General features: G+C 50.8%; 1 protein-coding gene and 1 long non-coding RNA gene across 6 annotated transcripts in view; one reads left to right on the top strand and one right to left on the bottom strand.

Moving 5' to 3' along the window:
* The window catches only part of PHF2 (PHD finger protein 2), a 96,304-nt gene extending 91,964 nt beyond the window's left edge, over window positions 1-4,340 (bottom strand). The window contains exon 1 of one of the 2 annotated variants that reach the window (XM_035558246.2): window positions 3,806-3,959. In XM_035558246.2, coding sequence (XP_035414139.1) covers window positions 3,806-3,903 — 98 coding nt within the window. In that variant the 5' untranslated portion in view covers window positions 3,904-3,959. Of the gene's footprint in view, window positions 1-3,805 lie in introns of both variants that reach the window. The other variant, XM_050712738.1, reaches the window with a different exon arrangement.
* Window positions 4,341-4,362: 22 nt separating this feature from the next.
* Window positions 4,363-13,157, top strand: LOC118253647 (uncharacterized). Of its 4 annotated transcripts, none has more exons than XR_004780491.2 (3): window positions 4,363-4,459; window positions 8,261-8,685; window positions 9,343-13,157. It is a non-coding gene; the product is annotated as an uncharacterized LOC118253647 (long non-coding RNA). The 4 variants fall into 4 exon arrangements; XR_004780489.2 differs by having other exon boundaries at window positions 10,418-13,157; XR_004780490.2 differs by having other exon boundaries at window positions 4,370-4,459; window positions 8,492-8,685; window positions 10,418-13,157.
* The last annotated feature ends 366 nt before the right edge of the window (window positions 13,158-13,523 follow it).

The following is a 13,523-nucleotide window of genomic DNA, read 5'->3' on the forward strand; positions in this document are numbered from 1 at the left end:
ATGACAAGTCCATGACCACCCCAACAGGAAAACCCTGTGAGTGCTGTGCTACAGAAACGTTCTGCCAGCTTAACTAACCACAGGGGAGGAAAAGTAACAGCAGGGACAAGCACAATTCCTTGGGAATCCAAGAGTAAGCGTTTCAAAGTGTCCCAACTCTATGCATTTCTTTGGCAAAGAATGTACGGTCTTCATGAGCAGAGGAGTCTGACAACCCTGCTGTCGCATTTTTTTTCCTTTTGCCTATAAGATCATCTCCATTCTCACCAGAGCTTGGACCTGCTCGTCTCGAGCTGCTCAGGCACATAGAAAGCACAGAAACGATTGAAACTCAATCTAATGAGAAGTCACAAACAGCACTCTGTGAACATACCGGTGGCTCCTTAGTTCAATCCACTTCATAAACAGCGTCTAAGGGTCTCTGATGATGGGTAACATATGGAGTCATAACAAAGGGCCTCTGAAGGCATTCACAGGAAAGGAACGGAGCCGATGATGAAAAAGTCTTCCCTCTTTCTCTTTATAGATCATCACCACCACATGGGCAAGATTACCAGTAACAACTGATGCACAGAATCAACAGGGACGCCTAATCTTTGTCTCTCACAAGAAACCTATCAGCCATCTATATCAATTCAGCAGTGTATTCTAACGCAGTAACTTCACTATGTACAGGCCCAAACCAGAACGATGACAGGCAGCCAGGAAACAGAGGAGTGCTCTGAGGTACAGCCTTCCCCTGCCACACAAAAGTTCAGATATAACAATGAGCAACCACTTAGAAGCTTCTCAGAGTTAAGTAATGAATTCTACAGAAAGATCAAACTGCTTCACAAGAGAAATCCTCACTAATAAGAATTTCCCTGATGAGTGAAATCTGAAAGCCCCTGAGAACCCTGACTCCCTCCCTCTAGCACTTGTTTGAGGAAACATCACAGAGCAGTGATTTCCAAACTGTAGTCAATGGCACATCAGCAAGCTGCTGAGTACACTGTGGTGGTCTGGAAAGCGCTCATCTGTCACGTGGTGTTGGTTCCAGCTCCCTGTTTCCAACTTCTAATTGCATTAAACAAGTTTAACTCACATTTAGTACCTTTAATTTACCCTCAGAACTGCTGAAGTTGCCACAGATGCTACCCACCATTAGATTGCAGGGAGACAGTGACTGCTGCGTAACTGAAACTGTGAAAAATATTTCTTTAAATTTTGGAAACTAGTGCCAGAAAGGAAGCAGGAAAACACCTGATCTTTTTCCACAAAACCAAAATAGGAATGACATTTGTTTTCTGAATTGCACACTGTGTGCCATGTTAAAGAGAGACATAAGCATGATTACAGAATTAAAAAGTCAGGCAAGCCTCCTTGTGCAGCTTTGCACACTTATTTTTGGTTGCAGTAGAGTATCCATGTAAACATTAACACTATCAGTGCTTTGTGAGACTAGGAGAGAGACAGGACAGTTCTACATGACTAAATCCTGATTTACATTTTTCGTTGTTGAATATGTATTTGTTCATGTAATACCAAGCAAATCAAATAGGCACATATACAAGGGCTTTCCTACTTAATCAGTCAACACACTGCTCCAATACAACTATCTGAGGTTCTCCCTCGAACAGAAGTCTCCTCCTTCTCAGTTTTGTTTACATTAAAATACATCTCTGGATGCTACCTTGTGGCTAAGCAAAAAGCATACGGCACCCTGTTTTTAAGGCAGTGTGACAGATTTACAACCCCACTCTGTCCCTTTATAAATGAAACACCTTTCCTTTTGCGTGTGGAAGACAGTCACCGAGCTGCCCACAGAATGATCATGATCTTGGTCAGTTACAACTGATCGCTTTTCATCAGTTTTAATCAACATTACCCACTGTATCAAGGCAGCTTAACTCCTTGTCCTGCTTAGGTTTTCAGGAATCCATGAAGTGTGAAAGTCTTCATTTTTATCAAGTTCTTTAGTGTCCCGAGTTTCAAGTGCACAACTGTTGAAGTTTCTCTTCAGCCTCTCAGTCAGTTTCACCTGTACCTCGGTGTTAACGCAGGCCAGAGCGCGTTGTTTGAGCCTGATGTCCAGAACCACAAACGCAGAGCACCCCACTGCCAACACAGGCATAGAACTGCGTATTTCCCTATTTCACTTCACGTTTATAAACAGCTTTTTAACCCACTGGTGGCACACCATCCCGAGTGCCACCGCTAGGTTTCTTTACCAGCTTTTCTGCGCACAGGGCCAGTTCCCAGGACACTGCACTTGACACGGGGCCTGTCGACTACCCGTGACCGCGGTCAGTGCCCCCTGCCCCCAGGCACGTACCCAACACCTTTAATTTAACACAATTTAACCTCACCGACCACCACCCGTGCCCAGCGCTCGTCCTGTGACAGACTGGATTTTAATTTTGACCGTGACTCTCTGGCTCTCCCCGTCCCTTGCCTCCCCGCCCCGCCACCCGGCTCCTCAGCCCCTCTGCCGACTTCCCCATTGCTCTCACAGCGGAGGGAAAAGAGAAGAAAAAAGAAAGGAAAAAAAAAAAAAAAAGCGAAATGCTCCCGAAGTTCAGTTTCGCGGCGTTAACTCGAGCGCGCTCGCTCTGCCATTGTCTCCTGCACAAAAGCCCGCCTGCGCTTGCTTTCCATGACAATGCTTTAGGGGAGAACCGGGGCGAGAGCCCCAGCCTGCCTTTGTCCGCCCTAAACAAGCCCCCTCGGAGGGGCTGCAGCCCTCAGGGGCGGCCCTTGGGGCGGCTGGGGCCGTTCAAAGGCGGGAGCCCATTGTCCGGGAGCCGCCGGGGCTCGGCGCCACACGGCGGCGGAGGGACCGGGGGGGTTGCCGGGAGGGAACCGGGGGTACCCTGCTCGTCCCCGCGGAGGCGTGGGCGCCCTGCCCGGCCCTGCCCGGCGGAGGGGCGGGCTCTCCCCCACCGGGGTCTTCCCCGCCCGGCCGCGCCCCGCCTCGGGGCCGTCGCTCCCCGGTTGCGGAGGGGCTTCCCCCCTCGGCGCGGCGGAGCCAGCGTGGCCGCGCTTCCCCTCCGCCAGGGCGCGTGTGGAGCCCGGCCCTCAGCGGCGGCGGCGCCGCGTTCCCCCCCGTACACACACACACACACACACACACACACACCTCCCTTTCCTCAGCCCTCGCCCTGCCCCGCCGCCGCCCGGCTCGCCCCGCCAAGGGTTAAGGCGAGAGGCCGGCGCGGCGATGGCAGCAGCCCTGTCAGAAACACCCGGTGCTGCGGGGTGGTGAGGAGAGGAGAGAAAAAAAAAAAAAAAAAGAGAGAGAGAAAACCCCCGCGCGGGGGCCCGCGGCTCCGTGCGGCCGACCTGCTGACAGGGCGGCCGAGCCCCGGGACGCCCCGCCGCCTCCGAGCCGCTCCTGCGAGCGGCCGGGGGGAGCCGCAGGGCCCCCGCTGAGCTCCGGTCCCCGCAGGAGCGGCCCCCGCGGCGGGGCGAGCGCGGTCCCCGCTCGGCGGCTGCCCGCCCCGGGGAAAGCACAATAGCCCCCCCACCCCAATGACACCGGAGCCCCGGGGAGAAAGGGGGGGGGGGGGGCTTTGTGAGGAGAATTGAGCGAAATTTACAAAACAAAACAAAAAAAAAATACAACAGAGAGAGAGAGAGACGGGGGCAGAGTGGCTCCTCCTCCTCCTCTCCAAAAAGGCCTGTTGGAAAACTGCACACGGCAGCGGCTCCAACGGCACCGTCTCCCTCGCTCTGCCCTGGAGAGAGAAAAGGAGGCGAAAGGCACCGAGCGAGAGGGGGGGGATCGCGGCGAAAGGGGGGAAAAGGCCCGATCTCTTTGTGTTACCTGCCGTGAAACCAGTCCTTGCAGGCATCGCATTCAATCATGAAGCGGGTTACGTCGTATGGCAGCCTACAGATGCAATAGACGGGCACCGTCGCCATGTTAGCTCCCTTCAAAACAACACTGGACTCCCAGACAAGCGAGCAGGGCTCGCTGCGGCTCCTGCCGCTAGGTAGCTTTTGCTGCTTCTCCTTCCAAAATGCCAGCAAATTTGCAATGTCGAGAGACGGAGCGGGGAGGGGGGGGGGAAGGGGGAAAAAAAGAAGGGGGGGGGGGAAAATCAGATAATGCAATTACGGCTCCTCAAGGGCGAGCGAGCAATGTCAGAAAAATAATAAAGGGCTTCGCAAAGTTTGGCTGCATGGTTCCTCCGGCTCCGCGAGCGCCGACCGACCGGACTGGGGCTTTTTTGTTGTTGTTGTTGTTAAATGATTATTATTCAAAATGTTTGGCGAAATGCATTATATTGCATGCCCCCTGGTGACAGTACAGTACCGAGGCTTTTCATAAACACTCCGAAATGTAGCCCTTTCCTTGTAATGTCCTTACGTCAGCTTGCAACATTGCAATATTTCCTCTGCTGGGGCGGGCGGCGGCGGGGGAGGCGAGGCGAGGCGAGGCGAGGCGGCAGCTCCGCTCTGCTCCGCTCCGCGCCGGGTGAGTTCGGGGGGCTCTCGGGGCCCGAGGGGGGTCGCTTTGTGCCTGGGGCTTTTGCCGGTGCGGTGCCCTGGGAGGGACTTTTTAAAGTGGCCCGGGAACGGCGGGGGGTGCCCAGGGACGGGGGCAGGGGGTCGAGACCCACCCCCCCCGGTGCCCCCCAGCACCCCCCGGTGCCCCCCCAACACCCCCCGTCCTGCAGCCAGGCTCGGACGCCCCCAGCTAAGGGCAGCTCCCGCTCCGCGGCCAGGTGCGGAGCATCCACGCTTCCAAGCAGTTCATAGCCACCGTGCTGCACCCCCGGCTGACAGGACACCCCACTGGGTAGTACCCTGGGGGTGGTTAGGGGCCTCCGGGCACAAACTGCACGTGTGTTGATTTATATTAAAAAAGAAAAAAAATAATTATAAATTGCCTGCTAGTTGTTTGGTAGAATTGCAGTCCGTGTGAAGGTACCTGCTTCTGCATGTGCTGGTCCGATCGCCACTAGCCACAGAGCAAGCAGGGCTGCTACAGCAGAGGTGAAAATAAACACCCCGTGCCTGCAAAGCACCGGCCCAAAGCCAGCAGGTACGGGCTACGTGCTGTGGGGTGCCACTAGGACACACAACTCCTGCGTAGCCCCAGACTACAACTGCCCACAGACACCGGCTTCCTCATGGACAGAGAGCAGTAAACAGCGGGGGTGAAGGCAAAATTTGAACTGAGATTGAGAATTTCCCCCAACACCTAGGCTCCAAACAGCTGTTAGGGTGGTTAAAATAGTCACACTTTGGGATGTTTTGCTGGGATATATGTTCTGAGTGTGTTTGATAGCCACTGGCACACTTCTCATAGATGTGCAAAAACTTCTCATAAAGTAGTCACAAGAAGTCCCACCTGACCTGTGATTGCCAGTTACGATTGATTTGGTGTCTTGAATCCATCTCATTTGGGGGACGGGGGAATATATCTATTTGTCAGTAGAGAAAAAAAATGGACACCTTTCTGTTTTTTCAGCAGTCAGCAAAAATCATCAGAAATCACCTGTAGTGGACAAGGGGAATTCAGGGGCCCAAATAACTTGAGCTCTATTCCCCCCCCCCCCCCGTAGAGATAAGGCCATTGTCGGCACAGGCAGAACCTGTCTAGGCCAATTGAGGAGACACTGTCAAAATTACTTGCCTTGCCCATCGAATTTACATGCCACAGCAATGACTTTCAGTCAGTGTTCATGCAGAGCTACATTGAACTAGTGTCAGAAATTACATTCCTGGGTCTACCATGAATGTTTACGAGTGAAACTAAATTTCTAGCATAGCTCAAGGTATGGTAACACAGGGCTAAGTTTATAGGCCTACATTTTACATCATGACTCAGTTATTTTGAATGATGTTTTGAGGCACACAAAGGGGCCTATTTTCCTCATTATGCTGAGTGGTGTAAGGACCTTGTCCTCTAAAAATCAGACCCCTTTTAACTTTAAATTGATTTATCATGATTTTAATTGCTCAGGGTTTCAACCAGAAAAGTAGAAGAGCGAGTCTAGGCAGTAATGCAGGATGAGGAGACAAGGCCCAGAAAACCATCACAAGAGTTACGTGGGCTTTTATAGGATCCCCTCGTCACCACCTGAACATGCCAACCACATCCATCAGAACCTCTCAGCTTTGCAGGAAAGGTTTAGATAGAACTTTTTTTGATTTTGATAACCTTTAGTATTATGGGACAGTCAAGCAAAAATTGTTTTCTTGCCTCCGCACACTAGAAAGGCATGCAACTGCAACCTGGAGTGCCTTGTTCCTGGTTTATGAGCTACCAAACCCATATGTTCTGTGAAAAATCACATCCTCGTTGCCTTTCTTCGAGTTCCACAAGCATCGCCATGAAAACAGTCCTATTTCCAAAGCACCGCCTGAAATTCTAGCATCAGCACGTCTCCACTGCAGCCACTGGGGAAAGAAACCCTCCTAACACTGTGGGGATTTTGGTGGCCACAACAAAGGGTGGCTGGGCTGCACGGGGGTGTAGCCAGACACTACTCCACAGACGCGGTCCGAGCAGTGTGAGGCTTCTCCGCTGTCCCCTGCTGCTCTCTGCTCCAGCAGCAGAGCGGCGCCACCAGCACAAGTGTTTGTGCAAAGTTGGTGGGGTTGTCTGATGGCGTGCCGGATGCTGCTGGAGCTGACACTGCCAAAACCGCATAGAAACAAGTTAGGGGAGACTCGGATGCTCTGTTCTGGCAACTCAGACGTTGTACAATTCATTTTGCCAGGGATTAGCAGATAAAGAAACTAATCGGTGAGGTTGTCTCATTGTTCTGAGTTTTTCTATAGACCCAGGAGCCGTGCAAGGAGGGTGCTTGGCTGGTCTCACACAGGGAGGAGCAAGTGGTGGAGCGATGCTGAGATGCCTTAACCTAACATAATTTTTTGATCACTGAGTTAACTGGTTTGAAATTCTGAAGCAAGTTTTTAATAAATATTTTTAAAACGATAGGAAAAACAACAGCAACAACCACCCAACAGCATAAGCCCAAACAGCTGCCCAGAAAACACCTGCATGGTGACAGCAGACTCCCCAGGCAGGATGCTCACAGCAGCTTAGCTGTAGGCCAAGCTCACAAAGCACTAGGAGCCCGGGGGCTACCACACACACAGAGATCTGCTGCCATCTTTGAGCTTCTGGAAAGGGATGAGATTTTTCTGGAGTATTTAAGTGATCCCGGAACACAAGCCTCACCAGCTGTGACATTCTGAATTACCCGGGCACTTCTGAGGAGCCTCCATCTGCTCTTTGATTGCAAACAGCAAAGGCTCACAATACTCAGCTCTCGGGTTCCTGGCCTGGGGAGGCGCACAGAAAAGGCTCTGACTTGACCACCAGCACAGAGGGAAGCTCTTTATTACCATTACCAGCTCTTTATTAGAGGGAAGCTCATTATTACCATTTTTTGAGCTTTCCAGTTTTTCCTTATTATCATTTTGTACTTCCTGTAGATTTCCTCTACAGTGGTACATACAAGGTCCCTCTCTGTAGCTTTAGACACGTTGTCCCTGGAGTTATTTCACTGCTAGTGTAAAGAAGTAAACCACATTAACTTTTTTTCCCCTTCGACCATATCTGCTCATTAAGTAAATGTTTACAAAGAAGATATCTATGAAACCAACCTTGAAACAACAGGGATCACTGAGCTTTAGCAAGAGAGGAGCTAGTTGGTGACAGCATACGTCCCTTCCAGTTTTCCTCATCTGATACCAGATCTCCTTATTACATTAATTGGTTAGATCTCACAAAACACTATGATGTCGTGGTTTCTAAAAACATACAGTTGAGTTAAGGATCTGAACAGAGAGCTTGCACACGCTGTCTCCTGTGATTGTTCAGCTCTGCCATGGGCAGAAGCGGAGGCCAAGTGAGATAACAGTGGGAAGCAACCTGCAGGTCTACCATGGGCACAAGCGGTCACGCAGTACTCACAGTGCCAGGGCTGTCCTGTGGAGAACTTTACAGTAAATACACAGAAGCAGCAGTTCAAATGCTGTAATAAAACACCCAAGTAAACCCAAATTCCAAACCAGGGGGAATAATGAGATATGCCGTTTGAAGCAAGGCAGTCAAGAATGTAAACAGCATTTGTAATTTAAAATCACTGAAACTGTAATTGGAGACTAGGTTAAAAGGGCCCTTCATGTAGCAAATTAGCTTAAAGATCTAGTTAAAGAATTTATTTTGTATTCATAACAGTTAACGCAAATTGCATTTAGCAGTCCATACATGTACCTTTCGACTCAAACACTTTCCTTTTGCCTCGTATTTCAGCACACAATCTCATGTTACACCGAACCTTGACACAAGGAAGCTACTTCATTGGGCATCAGCATTGTACTGACAATAAAATTGTGTCTTCAGCATGGCTCACCAGAATCTGCAGGGTTCATAAAACCTGAACTTTGACATCTGATAGGATGGTCAATAAAAACTTACCAGCATTTTGTACAAGATTTTAAGATTTCAAATGCTTTTTTTTTTTTTTTTTTTTTTTTGAGGAAGAGATTCTAATAATTCAGAAAATCACGAGTAATCCTCCAGCACCACCACCCTTCCTGGTATTCCTGTGCCACTGCTGCAGCCAGGGGGGAGACCCAGAGAGGGCAGTGGGATCAAAGAGCAATCATCTGCCTTGCAGCATCACCCTGACCACATCCTGCAGCCTTTCAGGTGTGCTGGCAGATGTGCTTGTTGAAGTAAGTATATACATTTATTAGCCAAAGCCTCCTGCAATTTAATGAACATTGGGTACAGAAATATTTTTGAAGTGTTTATTGTCTGTTTTACAGCAGGGCATAAAGTAGTGGAATGACTGTCACATTTTACTAAGCTCTGTGACAGAAGCAAACATTTAATTCAGCAATAGAAATATTTCCATTAAACATAGTCCTCACGTTTAGAGCCCAGGTGGCAGGAAGCATCACACCAGCTATGCCTTTTCTCTCACCACACACATTACATGTGCAATAGTTCATCAAACTTAACTTTCAGGAGGATAGCTTAAATACAAAAAATTAAAATAAATATCAGAGAAGCACACCATCCCCGCTTGGGCTGTGGCAAGAGCAAGGAGAGGACAGTAAGTAAGGGCTGAGTCTGAGAGCAGCCTCCCGTATCAACCTACCACCTTTCCATCACTGGATGGGGACTTGGCCGATTCCTACAGGCCACATCCTCCAACATGTAAAACACCCAGTCATGTAGTGTTATATCGACCTGCTTTAACTCATCAGAAACACTTGTTTAAGTGAGACAGGCAGCTGGCAAAGGGGTTGGGCTGGGAGGCCCCGGCGCAGGGGCTTCACCGCCCATCCTCTCACTCCAGCCTTTGCTCTGTAACCTCTCACACACAGCCTGAGATGCACCCTGGCTCCCCACAGACAGGACAGCAAACCCAGCCAGTGACCCAGCTCCTCGCCTGGACGAGCAGGAAGCTGTGCTGGCGTGAGCCAGAGGAGAAGCCAAACCTCCGTACGCCTCGCAGCCGAGGGGCCTGCAGCTTGCAAAGCCTCACTGCGAGGCCACACGTCCGCTCCACTTCAAGCCAGTTGCTCCTGGGCCACGGTCTGTGAGCTGGGCAACACATTTCCCAGCACGTTCGTTGGACTGTGTTCACAATTTGCCCAGTGTCCAAGTTCCACACACCCTGGAAGGCCCCTAGTGCTCACGAAGTGTTGTGGCGGAGGCTGCGGTGCAGGAGGCAGGCAAGGCCCAGCGCGGTTGTGCTCGGCAGCCCTCTGCAGGCACTGCGGGCGAGCGAAGCAGTGGAAGCTCAGGCACTCGTTTGCACTCACAAACAAAAGCCTAAGGCTTGGTACTCCTGCACATCCCTCGCCTCTTTCATGCGCCCTGCAGTCATTGCCTCTTTCCTAAGTCCTGGTTAAATTGGGCTTCTACTCTCTAAGGAAACAGCCAATTTAGACAGGCAGTACAGAGCAGCTGTATCTGCCAGTCTCGATTTACAATACCTCCCCTGGCAAATCGTCATAGTCTCAGCTACAAGTGTGATTTAGCTGGCACACCACGAGCAGGGCAGCAGCATTCCCACAGGCAGCAGGAGCCACTGAAGAGGAGTCAGAGTTGCCACCTACAGCACAAGCCAGGAGGCTTCCCTCACAACTCATCTGCTGGATGAAAGCAGCAGCAATCTGTCCCGCTCCCTCCCTGAAAAGGCCTCACTTCACCCAGTGCTTGGTACATCAAAGCACCCAAAGCATCCACGAGCCCCCAGGAAAAGCAGCCCAAATACATCAGTGCAGACGCAAGTATAAAGTCAGAGCAGAGTCCACAGCCACTGATGCAGATAAGAATGAAAAGACAAAAAGAAAGGGAAAAATATGTATTTTTTTAAAAATCCTTTGCTGCTCTCATGGTTGGTTCTTGGAGCAATGGGCTGCATGGACAGACTGCTTGTCACTGTCACCGTAGGACTGCAGGAGTCACCAGCAAGAGCTGAGGTCTGAGGCGCACCAAGCAGAAAAACCATCAGAAGAGGTTCAGTTGCAATCTCTAGAAATCAGTACTTGGTTGCCAACTCTTCTGCTCTTCAAGGGAAAAGCCACATTCTGGAGGGATAATGCCCTGCCTCATCCCCAGGTCACCCTCAGGGGCAGCAGAAGCTCCTCAGGGCCAGCAGCGACCTCGTTCGCCCAGCTGCAGCTCTGCCCAGCACATGAAGGCTGCAGGGCCAGGCTGCGGCTTCCAGAAGTGCTTTGTGAAAGTGATTTTGGCCAGGGTTACTCGAGTAACATGGCCACTGAGGAGCCTCATGCAAAATGTTTTTATAAACATTTAAACCATTTGTAAACAAGATTTCATAACTTGGCAGTCGGACTCGTATTTTGTTATTTTCACCCAAAGCACGCTGCTGTGCTGAGAGCTGCCTTCTGCCTCCATCCATTACGATATCAGAGTCCAAGGGGGAAGTTGCAACGAAGACTTGAAGCTCCTCCTGCATTTTATTTTGGAATTTCTTACTTGTACTTACAAGGGTCACTTGAGGCTGTTTCATCCGGAAAGGTGGATGTATCCTGGTCAGGAGGCACACCACAGGGCACTACACTTTGTCACAAGTGCTGTAACTGCACCACTATGAAACAAGCTGAGAGGCAACAGGAATCTGCAGCACTCCTGCTCCTCTGTAGCACCTATCCCAACTTTTACTTTATATTTTCAGGGTCCCATCATGTTTTTTTTTTTTTTCTTTATATTGTCAAACTCATCCCCTCATGTTTTTTGTTTATATTGTCAAATTCATCTGCGTAACTATGTGAGGACAGATGTGACTACAACCAGAAACCAGGCCCACCCTTCATCACAAAGCACACCTAGGCCTAAACACCAAACCAACAACTCATTACAACCCCACAAAACATTCAGAACTGCACCTTCTCCTGCCAGGACAACCAAATCCCTCCTGGCACTGACATCCCTCACTTGCATATTAAATACAGACACAGATCAGCTCTTACCTGCTGCTTGGCCACAAGAAGCACCATGCTCACACCCTACCAACCCCAGCACACAGCCTGGTCCCTGAAGGAAGGAGGCCATCCATGCCTGGTGATTGCAGACCAGGCTCACCTGGGGGCACCCAGCCCATGCTTCTCCTCTCATAGGCCTGCCACTGGGATAATGAGGTCTGCCTAATTGCTTGTTACACTGCCCTTCCTTTTGCCTCGTCTCTAGGCTGCAGGTGGGCTGAGAGAAAGGGATGTCCTATGGCACAAGGTAAGGCTGTGCTACAAAAGCTCTCCTTGCCTCCTGCCTGACTTCCCTTCGGGCTGCTGTGCCTTTTGCACTTAGCTGTGTACTGCTGCATTGATCCGATCCAGCTTTAGCCCCACAGCTCACCTCCTGTAAGGAGGCAAAAATGGGTCACGACAAGGCCTCCAGGGCCTGTGGAGAGCCTGGAAGGAGCGGAGCAAAGCTTGCTGCAAATGCAGGAGGGCAGGGGCTGTCTATTATTCTACTTGTAGTAGTCACAGCTATAGGTGAAGAATACCACCAAAATGGCTGTGAGGGTTGAGCTGGCCCTTCTCAACACCCCACCAGCCAGCTCACCCACCGGCTGGCTGTTCCCACCAGAAGGCCCTGAGTCTGCCTGGTGGCCGCAGTCCAAGGCCTGTTCGCAGCACTTCAGCCATGACACAGCCACCTCCTGCCACAGCACGGCCACGAGCAGAGGAAATGAGATGGTTCTGGCTCTTCCCCAGCACACTGCTCGCCCACCAGTACTCCATCAGGTCACTTCAGCTCACATCTCTCTGACTGCCCTTCTGTAACCCAACGCTGGGCTCTCCCTGCACCCACGGGACCAGCCCCCCTCCTTGTGCTTGGGCAATGGGAGCTGTGAGATGGGCTCCATATCTGGAGCCAGGGCACAGAGCTGGCCTCAGAGCCACGTCTGGTCGGCACAGCACAGTCCCCAGCACCCTGCTGCAGGACCCTGGTGGCTGATAGCCCCATGTGGCTCTCGCCTTGGAGATGGGTAGTGATGTCCTGGCTGCATGTAAGCTGGGAGGTCTGGCAGCCATCATCTTTGTTCCTATCAGTTTTCACTTGAGAAATGAAAAGGCTCACTTCTCGTACACCACATTGGCCTATATAAATAATAATGAACTCTCCAGTCTTGGGCACCTGTTCCAGATGCTGCATCCACAGAGTGCAAAGACTTGCTGCGTGGCAAGGAGCTGACTTTTGCCTTCGCAGTCAGTGCCCAAGACATTTTTCTGGGTCATTAACAGTAAACCTTATGGCAGTGCATAAGCCTGCGTTTGGTGTGGCCACCCTTTGCCACCGCCCAGCAGGTGTGCTGCAGCCCCAGTGCTGCATGGTCCCCGTACGACTGGCAGCAGAGGACTGCAGAGAGAAGAGAGGACCACCAGCGAAACATAGTGCAGCTGCCTCCATGTCTCCATGCTCGGGGCAGAGCTGCTGCGAGCCCCAAGTCCAGCGTTGTTTCAGAAGATACAGGCAACCTGTCTACACATGGCAATAGATTATTAAAAAATGTTCACTGTTTCAATTAACACATCAAAAAAGTTCATGTGACAGTGAATATCAACATGATGTATGTGCAGATGTATAAACCCATGTATGAAAGACATTTGTCAGGAAGCGTGAGATGTAAATCTTTGGAAAAGGATTAAATTAATTTTAAATGCACTGTAATTCCTGCAGGAATCTACTCGAGACTACTGCATTAGTAGCAGAGGGATTACAACCCGCTTCCTGTGCCCACAGCCTCTGGTCCAAGGGTGAAGACAGGCACCCACGCGTGTACCTCCACTGAGTGGATTCACCACATTGTTCAGCTCCCCCTAACCTGTGAGTGTGCAGCCTGTGCTCAGCCCCAGAGCTGCTACTGCTGCATCACCCCAGTTCTCAGTTGCCAAACTGTACATCCACACTGCAGAGAGCAAGAAGAAAAAAAGTGTTGGTTCTGAATTAGATTCTCATGTTCCTGCTCAAACTGTACCTGCAGACTCCCCCAGAGACTTCCACAAGCATCTACCTCTGCCAGCCCCATGTC

Source organism: Cygnus atratus, chromosome 10 (assembly GCF_013377495.2).
Source record: "Cygnus atratus isolate AKBS03 ecotype Queensland, Australia chromosome 10, CAtr_DNAZoo_HiC_assembly, whole genome shotgun sequence".
NCBI lineage: Eukaryota > Metazoa > Chordata > Aves > Anseriformes > Anatidae > Cygnus > Cygnus atratus.